The sequence below is a fragment of the Mustela nigripes genome, chromosome 13, assembly GCF_022355385.1.
Source record: "Mustela nigripes isolate SB6536 chromosome 13, MUSNIG.SB6536, whole genome shotgun sequence".
Lineage (NCBI taxonomy): Eukaryota > Metazoa > Chordata > Mammalia > Carnivora > Mustelidae > Mustela > Mustela nigripes.
Window position 1 is genome coordinate 73,595,106 of NC_081569.1, and position 19,841 is coordinate 73,614,946.

General features: G+C 50.2%; 2 protein-coding genes across 8 annotated transcripts; one reads left to right on the forward strand and one right to left on the reverse strand.

The window, feature by feature from the left end:
* Positions 1 to 55: 55 nt before the first annotated feature.
* Positions 56 to 19,589, reverse strand: LOC131999836 (transmembrane 9 superfamily member 1). Of its 7 annotated transcripts, XM_059372971.1 has the most exons (10): positions 19,418 to 19,589; positions 17,455 to 17,604; positions 17,191 to 17,368; positions 16,645 to 16,759; positions 16,103 to 16,238; positions 4,549 to 4,910; positions 3,147 to 3,768; positions 2,507 to 2,692; positions 1,290 to 1,563; positions 56 to 724 (listed from the first exon to the last, which is right to left on the reverse strand). In XM_059372971.1, exons 1-10 carry the CDS (start codon positions 19,578 to 19,580, stop codon positions 331 to 333), a joined length of 2,580 nt encoding a protein of 859 aa, XP_059228954.1. In that variant the 5' UTR covers positions 19,581 to 19,589; the 3' UTR covers positions 56 to 330. The 7 variants fall into 7 exon arrangements, with proteins under 7 accessions (XP_059228954.1, XP_059228949.1, XP_059228948.1 ...); XM_059372966.1 differs by lacking the exons at positions 16,103 to 16,238; positions 16,645 to 16,759; positions 17,191 to 17,368; positions 17,455 to 17,604; positions 19,418 to 19,589 and adding an exon at positions 5,221 to 5,558; XM_059372965.1 differs by lacking the exons at positions 16,103 to 16,238; positions 16,645 to 16,759; positions 17,191 to 17,368; positions 17,455 to 17,604; positions 19,418 to 19,589 and adding an exon at positions 5,221 to 5,558 and having other exon boundaries at positions 4,549 to 4,925.
* TSSK4 (testis specific serine kinase 4) lies at positions 5,567 to 13,793 on the forward strand. Its single transcript, XM_059372973.1, has 4 exons — positions 5,567 to 11,733; positions 12,094 to 12,308; positions 12,685 to 13,081; positions 13,515 to 13,793. Exons 1-4 carry the CDS (start codon positions 11,509 to 11,511, stop codon positions 13,695 to 13,697), a joined length of 1,020 nt encoding a protein of 339 aa, XP_059228956.1. The 5' UTR covers positions 5,567 to 11,508; the 3' UTR covers positions 13,698 to 13,793.
* Positions 19,590 to 19,841: the final 252 nt, after the last annotated feature.

Below are 19,841 nucleotides of genomic sequence, written 5' to 3' on the forward strand. Positions count from 1 at the left end.
CCATAACGGCAGGGCTTGAGTTCTTATTTCCAGACCAAGCCCCCCAACTACAGGATCCTTTTTCTTAATAAATTTTATTTTGATAATTGTAAAAAGAAAAATCAGGACGAAAACTAAAGGCAACTTAAAAAGTTCAAATATATACTCCTTATATAATAGAGATTTGTAATTTTCAGGCTCTCCGGGGGAAAGGAGGCCCAAAGGGCAAAGGGGAAGGCAACAATGCCATCACACAATTCAGTCAATTAGAAGAGACGTTGGTAAGAAAGATCAGTGGGCCTCTGGACGTGAAGAATGGGAGAGAAGAGCAATAATTTTGTCATCCAAAACTCAGTCCATCTTGAGGTTAACATAGATATAACGGATGAACTTTAGGGAAGAAAAAAAGGAGATGGTACCTAGCATGAGGAAGAAGACATAACCAGTGAGTAAGGAGTAGCCAAAAAACTCTACTGTCTGTACCGCCCCTGACATGTTGGAGCGCCGGGCATAGTAGAAAACGGAGTAGAGGAAGATGAAGAGCCCAGTGGAGCCAACACTCAGCACAGATCGCCACCACCAGCGGTAATCCTCCCCAGACAACTGGAAGTAGGTGAGCGCAATGGAGATGCATGCCCCCACGCTCAGCAGGATGGCGAAGACAAAGAAGAGGATGCCATACAGAGTGTACTGTTCCCGACCCCAGACTGTGGCAAAGATGTAGTAGAGCTCCACAGAGATGGCACTGTGAAGAGAAGACACGACACACCGCATTAAAGGGCTGTGCACCGCCAGCACAGTGCCAGCTCCAAACCCAGCCACCACCCCTCCGTGGTACCAGGTCACTGTGGAAAGTGGGTCTGCTTCAGTCCCTGCCCCGGAGTGCCTGGCTCCATGGGGACTCTTCTACCCATGACTCGCCGCAGTCGTTTCAAGAACATCTGCCCTCATCAGTTCAGAGCAAGGATCTTGCCTGTTTGATTTTCAGCTGTATCATTTGCCTGGCACTAGAGGTCCTCAACAGATTGAAAAAGTAATGATTTGGGCTTCAAGCACCTTGTGCTGCCTGTGGACACTAAAGTCCGAAACCAGAAAGATGGTGAAAGGGAGCAGTGTCTCCTGAGAGCTTCCTAAGTGAGACACCCTCACCTGTGAACTGCTTCAAGCGGAGTCCTGCTTGGAGAAAGGAGGACCCATGATCTCTTACTGGTAAAGCTGAACCAGGGGTTATCACTCTTGTTGGGTTAGGGTCCTGGGAAAGGAAAAGTCAGGAACCTGAGAGTGATGGCCATGGCATAAAGGGAGGATACCTGAAAGGCAGGAAGCCTCCAACAGTCATGTGGATGAGTGTAGACTTGTACCAGGGCTGGGGTGGGATTTCCCGGGCGATGTTCTTGGTGCGACAAGGTGCGTCAAAGGGGCTAGCATTGTTCTTCCCGAAGATGCCTCCGATGACCGTGAGGGGAAAGCCCACCAGCAGCCAAACTGTCAGCAGCAGCAGTATGGTGGTGGCTGGCAGAGCCTGTGTCGAACCATTAGCCCAATGCACCGAGTTCACCACACTCCACGTCAGGAAGAAAGGCACTGCAGGGATGGGCCCCCAGAAGGAGGGTCAGCAGGGGGAAGTTGCATCCCTGGGACCACCCACTCAGACTAGCCCTGACAGGCAGAGAGGGTGTGAAGTATCCTGCTCCCAGGCAGATCTCCGCCCGGCCACAGCCTGTAGTATCCGTTCCTTATCTTACCAACATCCCCTCCCCCATCCATTATCATTAAAGTACAAAACAACTGTTATGCTGTTACATAATCTAAGAGTAACACAATCCACCTGCCTCCAAGGCCCTATCCCTCTGTGGTATCCTATCCAGGATTCCTAGCATGAGACATCCCTTTGGATTAAGGCCTTGTCTTCAGAAAGCTCTGGTTCAAACATAAATGTGATAAAATATAAATCAGACAGGATTGGGAACACAAAAGGCTTAGAATGCACACTACTACTGCCTTTGAAAGGACAAACTGGCTTGTAAGGCTAGAGTCGGGTAGCCACCTCCAAATTAAAAAAATATACTTTTTTTAAGGGGGGGGGGTATCAAAAAATAAGTTCCCAAAAGAGTGTTATTTCATTCTTGATGTAATGGTCAAGAATACAGGATCTTGAGTCACAGTGCCTAGGTCTGAAACCTGCTCTACTCCCTCTTAGGAGCGTAATGTCAGGCAAATTACTTAACCAGCCAGAAGTTCATTTTCCTCATCAGTAAAATGGGGACAATATTACCTTCACATAGGATTACTGTGAGGATTAAATGAGAGGAAGGGGTGTCGAGTGCTTACCATGCTGCCTAGAACATTTTGCAAAAGAAATGCATTCTTGTTTTCTGAATGGTTTTGTTTCTTTTGCATACTTTTATTGCTTTGAAGCAATAAAAATAGAGTGCTTTGAAGCACTCTATTCCGGGTTCCACAATGTGTTCTAAGTTTCTCAAATCGGCCCACCAGGCCAGCCCACCAGGGAAAGGGCAGTCCTCACCAGAGAAGAGGCTGGTGGTAAGAATGATGTTCCACACCCAACGCTCGCCTCCAATCTGCCGGTAGAAGTGGCTGGACACGTAGCCAGAGATGCAGCAGGTCAGGGCATACAACAAGATGGCTGCTGAGTTAATGGCCCCATGACGGTGCACATTGAACATGCCCAGCAGTGCCATGACAATAATGCCTGCAGGGTGGTAGTGGAAAGCCTGTGTCAAGTCTTAGTCTCTCCCTTTTCTGGCAATTTCAGAGGAATCGGTCCCCTTCCACCCAGACCCAAGGTCTCCAGAAAACAATATCCCCTACTTCTGTTGTCCAGCAAACCCACAGCTGAATATACACATCCTTTCTTTCTTTCTTTTTTTTTTTTCCAAGTAAGCTCCACATCCAGCATGGAGCCCAAAGCCGGGTTTAAACTCATGACCTTGAGATCAAGACCTGAGCTGAGATCAAGAGTTGGATGCTTAGCTGACTGAGCCACCCAGGTACCCCATACACCTCCCCTTTGAGGCCACCCCACTCCCCCTTCGGTCTGCCCCTCACCTTGGACAGAAGAGAAGATCTGCAGATCTTTCCAGAACAAACCACCTGCTTAGTTCTACCCCTTGAGAGAAATCCCTGATTAATTTTTATCACCTCACCAGTGCCAAGGGCCAGGAACTGGGCACCCACACCAAGCACAGCACAGAGCAGACCACGGTATGGAGGGAAGCGGAAGACATCTGTATGGATAATTTTCCAGCCATTGTCACCTTGGTCAAAGTCATCACCAGAACCTGCAGACGTCGTCTCCTCATCCAAGTTGTATCGAGCCAGGTCATTTCGAAGCACACGCATGAGAATGACAGCCACAAAACCCACCAGTAAAAACACAAGCACCATGGAATTGATGATGGACAACCAGTGGATTTCCAGTGTTCTGGGAAAGAAACCACCATCATCACCACGGCGCCTGTCACTCCGACGTTCCACTGAAGTCTCAGACCAGCGCACACTGTAGGTGTGGGTGAGGCCTAGGAACTCATCAGGTCGTAACCCATCTAAGCTGTGGGGCTTGACGTCCCGCACTGAGACATTGGCAAATATAATTCGATCTCCATGGAATTCTAGGTGGAAGTCCAAATGGGTCCAGAGCCCTATTTTGTGGCTGTGAGGCAGGAAGCCACTCTCCTCCATGTAGCCCACAAAGCCACGGATTGGCAAGTCGTCCACTACAAATTCAAAGTAGTACAGTTCCTCAATGGCCTGGCGAAGTTGTTCCACCTACAAAGAGTAAGTCAGGAGTCAGACACGGCCTCCCCAGGCAGAGGGTTAGAGCAAGGTTTCACAACCTGGACACCACTCATATTTGAGGCTGGATAATTCTTTATTGCAGGGAGCTGTCCTGTCACTATAATAAGCACCATACCTGGCTCCTTCCCACTAGGTGTCAGTAGCACTACCAACAGTAACAATCAAACTGATCTCTAGGAGACATTACCAAATGTCCCTTGAGAGACAAACTGAACTGCCCCGTGTTAAGAACCATTGGGTTAGACCCTAGTATGCTGGGATTCTCCAAAGAGAGCAATATGACTTGATAGGGGTTAAGGTGTAGTAAAAGGAGAAAGGCAAGGTGGAGGAAGGTCTGGGTAAATTAAAGAAAAGTGCCCTTAGGATCTGCTAAAGAAAAAAGCATAACGGTAAAGATAAGAGTGTAAAGGAGCTAGTTAAGAAAGCCAGTAAGTAGGTATGGAAGGAAACAAATATGCAGTAGTGACAGGTGGGACCTTATTACCAATATGCAGCTTGGAGTCAGGAGTTCTGGGCTCTAGTGTCACCTCTGTAATTCAATATCCACGCAGTCTTGGAAAAGTCTCTCATGAGCAAGTATGTTTCTTCCTCAACTGAATGCAAATAATACCATGAGTCCTGCCTACCAGTGGGGTTGTAGTTAGAATCGAGTCGGGTCATTTCCATAGAGGTGAAAACCATAAATTAGGAGGCACTCTTATGAGTCCCTGGGAGGGAGGGCTAAGCACTCGCCAATGCAGAGAGGCTGACCTGTGCAGAATTGAGCTGCATGTGGCACAGAATTCTCTTCTCCACATTCTCCCGAAAGCGTATCTCGTACAAAGACTCGGCCATTCGGTCCCCATCCAGCACTTCACCCAGGCTAAGGCTTTTGTGACGGATCTTCTCAGGGCAGCAGACCGGAAGCTGATAGTAGTGGTAAGTCTCCTGAGGGTTGTGGTAGGGTCCCACTTTGTTGACGTAGAGAATGACGGGGTCACCGGCCTTGTAGTGTGTCACACCTTCCACCCCTGGCTCATAACCTGAGCCCAGCAGCAGTATCAGGACTGGCAACCACTGGCAGCTCCAACTCCCCGGCTGCCCTAGGACTGTCATCCTTAAGCCAGTGGAACCTGTTTGGGGGGATCCTGCAGTTATGAAAAGCAGGGATCAATTCCTGACGCCCCAGCTCAGGTCCTTCGAAACGAAGCCCCATAGCTCCAATCTCTCCCCCTGGCCGCTCAAACCCTCCCTCGGGAGGCCGCCCTCCGACCCCAAAACAATCCTGTCTATCCGCCTCTGCGCTCTCGTCCTCTAGATCTGGGGTCCGCGTCCCACTGTCCGCCTGCCCCGGACCTCCCAGCGCGCCCAGCCCGTTTCCATGGCAACACCACGCGGCCTCGCGCCTCCGGCACCTTCCCGCCGCACCCGCGGGGTCCTCACCGCTGGGGTAGGGCTGGCCTCCGCGGCGCCCGCGGCCTCCGCGGCCCCGTAGCTGCCCTTGGGCTCCTGCCCGGGTCTCCCCCAGAGCGGCGCGGAGCGGCGGCCCGGAGAGGACCTGACGACCGACCTCCACGGGGTTGGCCGCCGCGGCGCCTGATCGCAGCGGCTGCGGCCGCAGCACGCGGGACGCCGCACTCGGCTGAGTGAGGGGCTCCTCGATGAGGTTTCTCCAGCCGGGAGGCCGGCCCAGCTCCGGAGAGCCCGCAAGGCTCGGCTAGTTCGCTCCCCCGGCGGGGCCACCCCACTGGCGATGTGCAGAGCAGCCCAGGACACGTCAGTCTTACCACTTCCGCCTCTCCCTCAGGGGCCTCAGCCCGGCGGAAAGCTCCTTGCTTGGAGCGGAGAGGGGACCACGCCCCCACGACTGCTGCCGTGGCGCGGCTCGGCCGACGGCTTCTCGGGCAGGAGCTACAGCTGAGGCCAGTCTGCGCGGCCGTGGACGCCCCTTCGGGGTAAGAGTCGCCTTTGGGCCGCCCGCCGGTCCCCAGGGAGACTTGGGGCCCGGGCGGAAGCCCGGGAGCCGCGTCCGCGGCCCGCGTCCAGTGACTGTCCGGAGACGGAGCCGGGTTGGTGGCTGGGCCCACACCTAGCGGACGCCCGGAGCATTTGCTGGCTGAACCAATCGGACTCGCCCCGAACTGCAGAGGGCGAACTCCGAGAGGCGGTCCGTGGCCCCCAACCCGGGCGGGGCGGTGGGAGGGGGGGCAATGAGACTTTGGGTGTCACTGTGCTAGGACAGCTCGGGCACAGTCCATGCAAGGGTCCTGGAGTCTGGATCTCTCCTCACTGCTGCTCTCCCAATCCGTCACGAATGGTCTCCCGCCGAAAAATAAATATATGAATAAAAAATATTTTCCCGGGGCTGCACCGGAGGCCTCCCTGGCCACATAACGACCATCCCATATTCGAACTTAGGCTAGCCCGAGCCAGGTCTGGTGCGGAGGTAGGCAGAAGAGACAGGGTGTTACCCCTTTTATCTGGTGAGTTGGGCAGCCTGACAGGGTTATTGTTATTTGCAGGTAAAGAATCTGGGCATACGTTCGACTCTTTCTTTGTTTTTGTTCGTATTTACCTGTGTGGGTTCGAGCTTAATTTCGTATTGCAGGTTATTCTGGAAAAGTTTACTTTTGCCTGTCTCCGCTACTCCAAGGGCGTCTGCCATTAGGAGAGTTTTGAAAATCAGACCCAGGGGCAGTGACTTCCTTTTGGCCAGCGGGGGGCAACATTTAATGATGCAGACTTAAGGTTCCCTTTCCCCGCGGAAAGACGTTATCTAGTACAGGGGTAAATCCTAAGTGGCTTCTGACCTGAAAAGTCCTCCATTTACCCTCTTCTGCCCTCTCTGACCCAGCCCTCCTCTCTGCAGGAGGAGGAGGTGAGGTTCTAGGAAGTTGGAATTGAGATTTTTAGCTAAATCAGTGAATTTTGTAATTAGAAAAGTAACTTAGAGAAGCCAGAGACGTGGGACTGTTTCTCACTCCATCTCAATCACCAGTCTCCTCAGATCAATGCTGTTAAGCGCCCCCTGCTGCTTATTTCCTCAATATCTTCCAAATACTTGCCTTCCATGGCTACCTTAGTTCAGGTCCCATCCTCTCTGACCTAAACTACCACCACAACCACCTTGCTAGTCTCCTGGGCACCTCCCCTCTTGGGTCCATTTTCCACTCTGCTGCTGTCAAGATTCATACATCTACACACTGTATATACTATTCCCTGCAACGGTGGTTCTCAAATCTTGGTGTGAATCACATTTGGCTAGAAGCTTATTAAAAACAAGGAGCTCTGGGTCCACAAAATCAGGATCTTAAAGCTCTGAGTCCATAAAATCAGGTGGTGACTAGGCATCATGATTTTTAACAGGCCCTGACTTTGACCATTTTGATCAAAATTTGACCATGAGTACACAGGAGAAACTCCAAAAGGCTTGGTATATGAGGCCTGTCAGACCTGGATCTTTATTACTTCTCCAGGTACATTACCCTTTTGGAACCCTATTCTGGATTCAAATTAGGATCTTGAATGTCATGTTCTTTCAAGCCTGCAAGCCTCATACGATTCCTTCGGCCTAGACAGCCCAGTCTGTCGTTCCCTATTTACGTGCCTGGAGACTCCTCTTTAACAGTGCAAATGCCTCTTCTATAAAGCCTGCCTTTACATCTTCCAGTCTTTGTTTATAGCACTTTATCTCACTGTACTGTTGTTTTACTTATGTGTCTGTCCTCCTTGCTAATTACTAACTACTCCTAGGAAGACTGTAATTTATCCATCTTGATATCCTCAGGACTTAGCAGTGTTTTTGTGTAAAGTAGGCAGCTTAATACACATTTTCAAATGAACTGATTTACCCACTGGACATGAGGAGGACAGAGCTGCCACCAAGCCACCTGTCCAGAGGAGCAGATGGGCAGTGCTGGGGGTGGGGGGGCTTCCTGACCACGGTGTGCCCTGGACAACTCATCTTGCTAGTGTGAGAATGATCTAGCTTCCAACAAACTTTGGAATTACCCTGCCAGCAGGATCTGCAGGCTGTTCATAAGTAGGAATTTACCAGTAGCCTACCACATAATTTGTTGTTGGAATTGTTTTTGTAAGACAGCAAATCTCATTCTTCTGTTCTTTCCCTGCATGCCATGCTCCCACCTTGCTCACGCACAGTCTTATATCCAGATAACCCCTCTAGCAAGAGACCACAATCTCTTGTCCTCCGTCATTCCCTCCAGACTTGTTCTTGTTTCATGGAGAACTGCAACCCCTCCTTTTGTCCCTCTGACCTTTTTCTAGCTTGTCTTTCGAACCCATGTGGCTTAGATTCTGCATTCCATCATTTCAGCCACATTCTTGCCTGTGTTCTTGATGCCTCTCTTCCATTCTTTCATTCCAGCTAGCAGGGGAAACTTTAATCTTGGGTTCATCTGTCAATATTTAAGCACCTATGGGGCACCTGGGTGGCTCAGTCGGTTAAGCATCTGCCTTTGGTTCAGGTCATAATCCCAGGGTGCTGGGATTGAGCCCCGCATGGGGCTCCCTGCTCAGCTGGGAGCCTGTTTCTGCTGCTCCCCCTGCTTGTGCATGCTCTGTCAAATAAGTAAAATCTTTAAAAAAAATACTCAAGCACCTATACCCAAGATAGTAAAAAAAAATCCTAACACTGTGTTAAAATCATGTGTCTATAAATTATGTTTTTTTTTTAAGATTTTTATTTTTTTATTTTTTTGACAGACAGAGATCACAAGTAGGCAGAGAGGCAGGCAGAGAGAGAGGAAGGAAGCAGGCTCCCTGCTGAGCAGACAGCCCGATGCGGGGCTCGATCCCAGGACCCTGGGATCATGACCTGAGTGGAAGGCAGAGGCTTTAACCCACTCAGCCACCCAGGTGCCCCTATAAATTATGTTTTTAACTTCAGTTGGACCCCCAGTGCTGCCCAGTGATCCTGCTCATTTTCCATATCAGCTCTCTTCCATTCTCCACAACCCATTCTTCTCAAACCTCTGACTTCACCTCCCTCTTCTTGTCAGCTGGACCTCCCTTACAGCCCTAGCGGGAGATGCAAGCAGAAAAAACACAATTACTATGTTATGACACTATGTTAGATGTGGTGACAGAGAAAGTACTCGGGCTCTGAGAGCACCCAGGAAGGAGGAACATCAAGTTTGGGCTTGAGCAGTCAGTAAAAGGTGTCCTTAAAATAGCTCATGAGCTAAGTCCTCAAGGAAGAGTAGGGGTTTGCCAGGACAGAGGGAACAATGAAGAAAAAGTAATTGTTTGGCTGGAGCACTGCATGTATTTTAAAAGATAAAACTGGGGGCATCTGGGTGGCTCAATTGGTTAAACATCTGCCTTCAGCTCAGGTGGTCCTGGGATCAAGCCCCTCACTGGGCTTTCTGCTCAGTGGGGAGCCTGCTTCTCCCTTTCCCTCTGTCTACAGCTCTGCCTATCGGTACTCTTTCTCTGTCAAATTAAAAAAAAAAAAAATCTTGGAAAAAAAGGATAAAACTGGAGAGGTAAGCAGGGTCAGATGCTGAAGCCATATAAAAGAATTTGGACTTGATCCTGAGACGGGAGGACATTGAATTGCTTTAAGTGGGAATAAAGTAAGTGTTAATGCCTTGGGGTTCAGGGTGAACACTGGTGGGGAACAGAAAGCTTGCTAGAATTGGTGGAGGCTTGACCAAAGTGGCAGCCGCTTCAAGAGGCTGGAATGTATTATTAAAGATAATTAGGAGGCAGAAGAGGTGACAGATCAGATGTAGGGGCTGAGGCAGAAGGGAGGGTCTAGGATGACACCTGGGTGTGTAAACTGAAGATGACTGTAGAACTTAACAGAGGGTGCCTGGGTGGCTCAGTTGGTTAAGCGACTGCCTTCGGCTCAGGTCATGATCCCCCGCTCCTGAGATCAAGCCCCACGTCGGGCTCCCCCAACTCTGCTGGAAGTCTGATTTCTCCCTCTCCCTCTGCCTGCCTCTCCGGCTACTTGTGTTCTCTCTGTCAAAAAAATTAATAAAATCTTTAAAAAAAAAAAAAAACTTAACAGAAAGAGGCAGTCTAGGCCAAGAACATAAAGAGTTCAATTTTGGACATGGTGAGTTTAAGAGACCTAAGAAAGACCTGTCCATGTGATGTCCAGTAAGCAGCTGGATGCTGGATCTGAAGTAGAGGACATCTGGGGTAGACATGAGATTAGGAGCAGTCAGCACTGGTTTAATAACTAAAGTGTTGGGAACGGGTGAGATCCTAACAGGAGAACATAAAGCCCAGAGGAAGTAAGGCCTGTGGCAGGATACGATGAAGGGACAAATAGAAAAGATAAGGCTCCAGTGAAGTCTGAGGAATGGCTAGAGGGATAGGAGGAAAACTACAGAACTTAGGGTCATGGGAAGCAAGATAAGAACGTGTTTCAAGGGCGCCTGGGTGGCTCAGTGGGTTAAGCCGCTGCCTTCGGCTCAGGTCATGATCTCAGGGTCCTGGGATCGAGTCCCGCATCGGGCTCTCTGCTCAGCAGGGAGCCTGCTTCCTCCTCCTCTCTCTCTGCCTGCCTCTATGCTTACTTGTGATCTCTCTCTGTCAAATAAATAAATAAAATCTTTAAAAAAAAAAAAAAAAGAACGTGTTTCAAGGTTCACAGGTGGAGTCTCTACCATCCCTTCAATCTGAGACCTCATAACCTTGTAACTGTTTTTACTTGTATAAAGGTATGAAGGTGATGCTCTGCAATTTTGGAGCCTAGGCTTAGTTGATCGTGCAATTTCTGATTTTTTTTCCTTTTGAAATTCAGTGCTACTCTGAGGGTTGCTGGAGGGGAAGGGGGCAGGAGGGATGAGGCAGCTGGGTTATGGACATGGGGGAGGGTGTGTGCTATGATGAGTGCTGTGAATTGTGTAAGACTGATGAATCACAGACCTATACCCCTGAAATAAATAATACATTACATGGTAATTTTTTTAAAAAAAAGCAAAAGAAAAGAAAAATCAGTGCTATTATGTGGAGGAACTCTGGCTAGTCTGGCTGGATGGTGAGATCATATGTGGCAGAAACAAACCATCCCAGCTAAGATGAGACCACCAGAAGAACCACCCAACTGAGCCCAGCTCAATTTGAAAAAAAAAAAAAAAAAAAAAAAAAGGTGGTTGCTTTAAGCCAAACAAACAAAAAACACTGTAAGGTTAAGATTCCTTAGAATAGGCTCTACAACGCCTTGTAATTCTCTGTAATATTCTCACATGTGTGTTTCATTCTGGATAATAAAGTCTAGGAGAACAAGGCGTTATTGGCGATTTTATCCCAGCACTCAGCATGCAGTGTAGCACACAGCGGATGCTCAATAAACATGCATGTTCGACTAGATCTATAGGGGGTCTCACCAGACTGCAGAAGTTGCCTCCGGGAATATGTTCCACAGTGCACCATTCTCAAGCCTTGTGGCCAGTGGTGGAAAGGTGAATTGTGATGTATGTGGAACATGGGACCCTGGGGAGTTCCGTAACCAGGAGGAGAAAGAAGCAACAACAGCTAGTGGAGACAAAAAGAACTGCTGCTCCCTTCTTTCCCCTCCATGTTCCTAGTGGAGAGTTGAGCCCAGCATCCCAGACTTGCGTTGACTATATAGGCAAGCATTCAGAGACTGACTTCACTTTGGTACCCTAGCCCTCAGTGGCTCAAGGTTGGCTTTCTGAGTAGATAATAGGCTTTTAAGTAGCAAAGTTCCCTGCTCTCAGCAAGCCCAACATCATGGGGAAGGGAGACACCTCGGAGGTAGCACCACCCACCTCAGCCTACCGCTCTGTCATGGAGGACTATGGGTATGAGGTGGGCAAGGTCATTGGCAATGGCTCCTATGGGACGGTGTATGAGGCTTACTACACAAAGCAGAAGGTGATGGTGGCTGTCAAGATCATCTCAAAGAAGAAGGCCTCTGAGGACTATCTTAACAAGTTCCTGCCCCGTGAGATACAGGTTGGAAAGGGGGCCGGAAAAGGGAACTGATACCTAGCTGCTTAAGACTTCTCAGAAGGGCTATGGTTAGGAGGGGGAGGAGATAAAACACACCCCCCACCTCCCAGTCAGGGCTGAATGTCTTCCTAAGCAGATGGAGAATGATTTGATGGAAATTCAACCTCTTTCCACCCACCTACTCACCTCCAGCCCCTCACAAAGTGAAAGTCCAAAGCATAGGGTTTGCCCACAGACCATGCAGGCCTCTGGAGCTTAATCCTCTTGCAAAGTTCTAAGTTCGTTAGAACAGCAGGAGGAGGGCTGGGAGCACAGCCAGGGTTCTCCCTTCCCAGGTCTGATGGGTCCCTCTTCCGGGGCCAGGTAATGAAGGTCCTACGGCACAAGTACCTCATCAACTTCTACCAGGCCATCGAAACCACATCCCGAGTATACATCATTCTGGAGCTGGCTCAGGGCGGGGATGTCCTGGAGTGGATCCAGCGCTACGGGGCTTGCTCTGAGCCCCTTGCTGGCAAGTGGTTCTCCCAGATGACCCTGGGCATCGCCTATCTGCACAGCAAGGGCATTGTGCACCGGTGAGGGTGCTGCCACCAGGCTGGGGCCCATGGGCTCTCCAGGGGGTTTCATGCATGTTTCTCATTTTCTGCCGCCTTTTCTCCCTTGGCCTTCCTCAGTTATCTAAGCCCCTTCATCCCCTCTATCTTAATTCTCTGCTCAAGAACATTTCTGTAGCACCCACCGTGAGCACGGCACTGTGAACTACAATGACGAGCCCCCTGTGGTCCTCAGGTACCATCCTCTCTCACCTTTGGGCTCTGCTCACAACTCCATGGCTCCTCCTCTCTTCCCTGTGTCCGCCTAATGGCACCTCTCTCCACTCTGCCTTTTCCATCTCTAGCCTCTGACCCCTGGCCCTTCAGCTCCCGGTCTAATACTAAGCCCTCTCCCCAGCCTGACCCCCAGCCTTTCTGCTGCTGGTAGGGACTTAAAGTTGGAGAACCTGTTGCTGGACAAGCGGGAGAATGTGAAGATATCGGACTTTGGCTTCTCCAAGATGGTGCCTTCTAACCAGACAGTGCACAGTAGCCCTTCTTACCGCCAAGTGAACTGCTTTACAAACCACCTCAGCCAGACCTACTGTGGCAGCTTTGCTTATGCGTGCCCGGAGATCTTGCTGGGCTTGCCCTACAACCCTTTCCTGTCTGACACCTGGAGCATGGGTGTCATCCTCTACACTCTAGTGGTCGCCCGGCTGCCCTTTGATGACACCAATCTCAAGAAGCTGCTGAAAGAGACTCAAAAGGAGGTCACTTTTCCATCTAACTACTCCATCTCCCAGGAATGCAAGGTGCTGGCTCCCCCAGGAGGGCTGAGGCCTCAGGGATGACCCATAGGGAGGGAAGACCCATCCCAGGCCTCCACACCCTGGGGGAGGCTCTTCCCCACCAGACCCATCTCATACTTTAACCCCTGCCCTAGAGGAGTTGACTGGGAGGGAGCCCCTGGGCTCCACACCTTACATGATAGTCCTAAGCAGGTTTTAGCCTCTGTCTCTTTAGGTCAGAAGGGGATTATGCAAGTTTTCCCCCAAGGTACCCTTCCTTTCCCTCTCCTCCACAGAGTTCAATGCCTGGCTCTTCCGGATAAAATCAGGACCACACTCCCTTTCACCAGAGTGGTGTGATGGGCTCTCCTGCTTCTCTCTTAGGTCCAACTGCTCACTGCCCGTGTGGCACAATGGGGGGCGAGCTCAGCCAAGACCTCTCTTTCCCCTGCCCTAGAACCTGGTCCTCCAGACGCTACGCCAAGCCACCAAACGGGCCACCATCCTGGACATCATCAAGGATCCTTGGGTGCTCAAGTTCCAGCCTGAGCAACCCACCCATGAGATCAGGCTGCTTGAGGCCATGTGCCAACCCCCCAGCACCACTAATCGGCACCAATCCTTGGAAATCAATACCTAAAAGTGGCTGAAGGAAGGGGTTGAGAGAGGAGCAAAGCAGGAGGGTCTGGGGCTAAAAATCTTTTATACCAAAAATAAATCTGATTTAGTTTCAGCAGCTGGGGTCAAAGACACTCTTTCTACAGGGGAACATTAGCAGGGAACACTTACTGAGGGTAAGAAGTGGATTTCTTTCTTTCTTTTTTCAAGATTGTATTTATTTATTTGACAGAGAGAGAGAGATCACAAGTAGGCAGAGAGGCAGGCAGAGAGAGAGGGAGAAGCAGACTCGCCGCTGAGCAGAGAGCCCGGTGCGGGGCTCTATGCCAGGACCCTGAGATCACGACCTGAGCCGAAGGCAGAGGCTTAACCCACTGAGCCACTCAGGTGCCCCAAGAGGTGAATTTCTTTTTTTTTTTTTTTTTTTTTTTAAAGATTTTATTTATTTATTTTACAGAGAGAGATCACAAGTAGGCAGAGAGGCAGGCAGAGAGAGAGAGAGGAGGAAGCAGGCTCCTGCTGAGCAGAGAGCCCGATGCGGGACTCGATCCCAGGACCCTGAGATCATGACCTGAGCCGAAGGCAGCGGCTTAACCCACTGAGCCACCCAGGCGCCCAAGAGGTGAATTTCTAACCAGAGTCTGTAACCAGTCATCTTGGTATCTGTTAAATCAACAGGGTAATTCACAATGTAGCTCATATGTGGCTCATGGAGGAGAGTGCGGGGATGAACGCCCACTTTTGGGAAGCTTCATTATTCTGGCCAAGTAGATGCTCATTATTTTACATCTCTGTGCATTCTAAATGATCAAGCAGTGGGGTAGAGCCCTGGGTTGCTCTTTGGTTATGGCTCTGCCTCAGTATACAGTCCAAAGGGATGGCATTATTTGTTCTCTTTGAAATGGGTATCAAGATGGGTGAGATATCCTGGTTCCTTCTCCCTTCTCCCGATGCCACTTTAACCACTACTGAACAATCCCAGTGCATCACGGCCCCTCGTCTACTGCTCTTAGAAACAGAAATGACAAGGGCACCTGAGTGGTGCAGTTGGTTGAGCGTCCCATGCTTGGTTTCTGCTTGGGTCATGATCTCAGGGTTGTGGGATTGAGCCCTGCATCAGGCTGTGCTCAGTAGGGATTCGGCTTGGGGTTCTCTCTCTCCTCCTCCCTCTGCCCCTCCTGCTTATGTACACATGCTCTCTCAAAATAAATCAATTTTAAACAACAACAAAAGACACCAAAATGACAGTTCGAACCAAGCCTACTAATCATGGATTGTGAATAAAGGAAAGCTACTTCCTTCTTTAACCCTGTATTCTCCCTCCCTGTCCTTGAAAATGGACTTTGCAAAAGGAAAATGAGTAGTAAATCGTGGGGCTGTCTTGGCAGAGGCATGACTGGGGTTAGCAATGGCAGAAGACTCAGACAGCTCTGCATGGTTCTAGGATATATAATCCCTTTGCTTAACCTCAGCACTAAGCCAAGCACCTCTAGGACAGACCAACTTGAAAGATAACAGCACCTACCTAGAACATAGGAGGTCAAGATATCATCAACTCCCATTTGTTCCCTGTTCCAATACTTCATTATTCCCCTCATTACTCCCATTGTGATTCACTGCTTGACACAAAGCTCCAAAGGCCAGGGAAGAGTTTCAGGTGTAGACAAGGCAGTGTAAGCACTGTGTTTCCATTGGCCCGATTTTATTGCGAACATGGGCACCGTAAGTGCAATCACAGAGAAGGGAGCCTGGGGGCTCCTCTTTCACCATGGTCTTTTTTCAGAGTTGAGCCAGGGAGGCGAGGGCGACAACCCCTTTTCACAAGGTCAAACTATCATCCTCAGCAGGACTTCCCCAAAAGGCTTTGTTCCTTTAGCTTAGCACTTGGCACTTAAGGAAAAGGGAATAAGGCAGCACCGGGAAAACAAGCCCATAACTCATCAGGATACCCACTCAGCCAGCTGCTTTAGGGCTTCTTCATCTTCATCTGCTTCAGGAGTTTTGGGGAAAGGACACCCAGAAAAGAAAGAAGTGTTAGGGCTGTAGCAACTTCCAACAATCCTCTGCTAGAATGCTGAGTCTGCTGAATTTTGTCTCCCCAGCAAAGAACCTAAAGGTATGGTCCTCCTGCTTGGTGAGCTGCTGCTAATTCCCCAAGCACCCCCATATTAATTAGGAGAATATGCTGCTCTCTCCCAGTACCTGCAGCCTTATACCAGGGTACCCAGCTTGCCAAGTGAGGCTCAAGTGGGACTTTAGTCTTTATTCCTGCTCAATCAGGTGCCCTTATGCAGTCAACAACCTGTGCAACTGTAGCAGCAGTCCTCTCTGCCTGGTTCCTTTGAAGCAGTATATAAGAGGAATAATCTTTCCCCATATCTATCCCACCTCCTCAAGTCCTTAAGACAATAGAATAGCCCTGAGTACCTGGCCCTGCAGGCAGATGTATAGAGGGTACACTGGGCAGTTCGATGGGGGGTTCTTCCTCCTTGTCACCCACAGTTAATAAGTCCCGGGCCAATTCCTCCTGCTCCAGCTCCTCTAGCTCCTCCAACAGTTCATCCTGGATATGGAACAACAAAACTGTTCAACCTAAAGAAATGAGGGGGAGCCTAGGTAGCACAGTTGGTTAAGCATGTGACTCTTGATTTTAGATCGGGTTGGATCTCAGGGCCCTGATCTCAGGGTTGTGAGATCGAGCCCCATGTCAGGCTCCGAGCTCAGCACTGAGTCTACTTTGGACTCTCTCCTGCTCCCTCTGCCCCACCCCTCCCACGATCTCCTGCTTTCTCTAATTAAAAAAAAAAAAAAAAAAAAAAAAGATGAAGAAAGGGAACTCATACTTCCAAAAACATACCACTTTTGGAGTCCCTCTTCTCCCGCAAACTTGCCCCATGATTCTCTCGGGCCTTCCTTCTGGCTGGTCTCTTGCTTTCTCCCATATTTCCTGATCCCTTACTCCCAATCACCTCATCCACAACATCTCCAAAGCCCACAGGCTGAGAAATGGCATCTGAGATCTGCTGGGCCACCTCCTGTTGTTCTGTGATGTCAGCCATCAGTTCATCCACCTTGTCAATGTCCCTAAGAACAAAATATACAGCCAAGAAATCAGGCAACAACCCTCCTAACCCTCCTGTCTTGCCTGAATGAAGACCCCCGCCCCACCACCTCCTGTGGCCTGAGGCTGATAAACCCATGGCCATCAGTTAGAAGATATGGGAAATTGTACAGAGACAAGGCTGGCTTGAGGATTGACAAGAAGCCACAGTGGGGAAGACAGGCTGTACTCCCTTCTCTGAAGGGTCTTCAAAACTTAGAAAAATCATCTTTCCTCCCTATAATGATTTAGCCAGCAAGGAAACCTTACAGGAAGCAAGGAGACTGACAAAGATCTTGCTGTCCTAGACATCTGTACCATAAATTCCCATTCTGAGAGGTTTTAAGATTCAAAGTACAATACAAGCTACTTTCCCCAGTGCCTGGGCCCCCTGCTGCCCTCCCCCCGTACCCACATGTCCTGGTAGGCCTTCTTCATGCCTTGGGCAGCGAGCTCCATGGTACGAACCACTTCTGCATTGGTGGTGGCATTTTCAATGGCCTCACGCTGAAACTCCAGGGTGGATAATGTTCCATCGGTTTGTGCCAGCTGTTGTTCCAATCTTTTCTTCCTCCGCAAAGCCTGTAGGGCGGCTGATGTGGCACACACCCTGAACATCAGAGCCGGAAGCCCCTGATTCCCACCTGGGCCCACCCTGTTGGCCCCTCTCCCCCATTACCTCTCTTGTTCTTGATCCCATGCTTCTTGGCCATCTGTAGCTCCTGTTGAATCCTCTGCTCCAGAAACTCCTGTTTCTTGATCAGTATCTTCTCTGTGTCCTTCAGTTTCTGTATTGCCTCTTCGGGGGTTGGCCCCTTCTCTTTCTTCCCTGGAGTCCCAACCAAGCCGGCCCATATTGTGTGAAGGGAAAAAAATCAGCCACCAGTCACCAAGTGCAGAGTGTGCTATGCACTCAAAGGCGGTCCCGTCAATCCCTAAATGATTCTCTACAATGAATGTACTATCTTCAGTTTACAAATATGAAAAGAGGCACAAAGATGTTAAAGTGGTTTTGTATGTTTAAAATCACAACTACTGGGGTGCCTGGGTGACTCAGTGGGTTAAAGCCTCTGCCTTCAGCTCAGGTCATGATCCCAGGGTCCTGGGATTGAGCCCCCGATCAGGCTCTCTGCTCAGCAGGGGGCCTGCTTCCTCCTCTCTCTCTGCCTAGTTCTCTGCCTACTTGTGCTCTCTGCCTGTCAAATAAATCAATAAAATCTTAAAAAAAAATAATAAAATCACAACTACTAAGAATGGAGAAAGAATTGAAATGTGGCTTCCGAATCCAATATTCGCTGGCTATTCCAAGCTGCCTTTCAAGTCATTTCCAAGACTTTGTTGTTGTTGTTGTTAAATAATAAATTTTCTTTTTTGGAGCCGGTTTAGGTTTACACTGGAAGGTAGAGTTCCCACCCACTCCCTGCCCTCACACACGCACAGCTGTCCCATTATCACATCCCCACCAGAGTTTGGTCACTTTTTATAATCACTGTTCCACTTGCTGTCCTAGGAGATGCCCAAGGTCCTGATTCCACAGGATCAAACTGAATGAAGTACAGGGGCTAGAGAAAAAAAAAAGTCTGGTCTCAATTTTCCCCTCCATCTTCTGCAGTTCTAAGAGTTATTCTAAAAAAAAGAAAAGAGAGAAAAAAAAAAAAGATGGCCCTTGCCTGCTTAAAATCCTTCCAGACTCTACTGCCTACAGGATAAAAACCAAAACGTTAATGAGACATACAAGGCCATTCCTAATCTGGCCTTTGTTTACCTCTCCAACCTCACTTCCTTTTACTTTCCTCTTTTTTAGCCTGAAGTCCTACTTCAGGCTGATACTCTCAGGCTGATTTGGTTTCCACCCCCCACTGACAGAGTGACTCTTGTCCCCCTTCCCCATTTCAGCCTGAGGCACTTGATGTCATGAAGAAAGTGGCAGCTGGGTGGAGAGATAAGGCTCAAGTCTACTGAGGGGAAGTCTCCTTCCGCTCAGGATTCTCCCCAGGTTAGCGTAAGGAACACACACACACACACACACACACACACTCTCTCTCTCTCTCTCTCTCTCTCTCTCACGACAGCCAGAACTCCTTTCTCCTAAACACACCATACTTCTTCCTGCCTGTTTCGCACACAGTGCCATCTTCCTGGAGTCCCTCAGTTCTCCACCTGGCATACTTCTCGCCTTCTGGATCACAACCCCCGCGCTGCTTCTGTGCTTCCCCGGATAGTGGGAACATCTCCGTCAGGGAGTAGCTACACCACATTGTGTATGTCCGTTTCTGCTTGTCTTCCCCCACCACGTAGGAGCTTTAAGTAGGCAATCTTTCTTCACCACCTCAGATCCCCTCGGCCAGCATTGAAGCACCAGTGTTTTGGAAAGGGCTGGACGACAACAGGCGGAAACTCACCGCCGCAGCCTGAAGGGCGGGGAAGCCCCCACCCCCGCTCACGCTCGGGGCCGGCCCCCCTCTCTTCTTTCCCGGGTGGGGGAAGGCAGGCAGCGGCAGCCAGGCTCCCGGACAAGGCGGAGCCTCCTGGCACGTGCATCGCTGGGCAGCGGATGGTGTTTTCCGGACAGCCCGGGGCCTCCGCCTTCCCCCCAGCCCCCTCGGCCAGAACCTTCTGCCTACCGGCTCGCCCGCACTCACCCCTCCCGAAGAGTCGGCTGAGACCACTCATCGCCACCCTCGCCTCTCCCGCCTCCGCCCCACGGCGTCCTGCGACTTCCGCCTTTGCTCGGGGAGGGTGCAGCCTGAGCTCTCCGAGGCCCGCCTGGGCCAATCGCTCCTTGGGGCACCCCGGCGACATCATCAACTGGAGCCGACGAGGCCTCTTCTACCACGTGACCCGAGCCACAGCGGCGCCCCTCCCCACACCCCTTTAGCGCCACTTAAAGCCGCCGCTTCGCTTGGGGCTATTAAAAAGGCCGCCGCACCCCCACCCCAAAATACAGTATTTGTTTTCATGGGAGTGTGCAGGGTCGTGCACCACACTGCTTGGCGTCAGTGGAAGAGTTCTCCAGGCCCTTGACAGTGCTCAGCAAGCGGGATGCGGCGAGCACAAAGCGGGCAC

Bases quoted from the DNA above. Each gene is read 5' to 3' on its own strand.
- LOC131999836 (XM_059372971.1), bottom strand. From the start codon at position 19,580: ATGATGTCGCCGGGGTGCCCCAAGGAGCGATTGGCCCAGGCGGGCCTC. The intron at 1,564-2,506 runs GTGAGGACTGCC...CCATCCCTGCAG, and splicing joins TACCACCAGCCTCTTCTCTG to TGCCTTTCTTCCTGACGTGG. The intron at 725-1,289 runs GTATCCTCCCTT...TTCTCTTCACAG, and splicing joins GGAGGCTTCCTGCCTTTCAG to TGCCATCTCTGTGGAGCTCT.
- TSSK4 (XM_059372973.1), top strand. From the start codon at position 11,509: ATGGGGAAGGGAGACACCTCGGAGGTAGCACCACCCACCTCAGCCTAC. The intron at 11,734-12,093 runs GTTGGAAAGGGG...TTCCGGGGCCAG, and splicing joins TCCTGCCCCGTGAGATACAG to GTAATGAAGGTCCTACGGCA. The intron at 12,309-12,684 runs GTGAGGGTGCTG...CCCTCTCCCCAG, and splicing joins AGCAAGGGCATTGTGCACCG to CCTGACCCCCAGCCTTTCTG.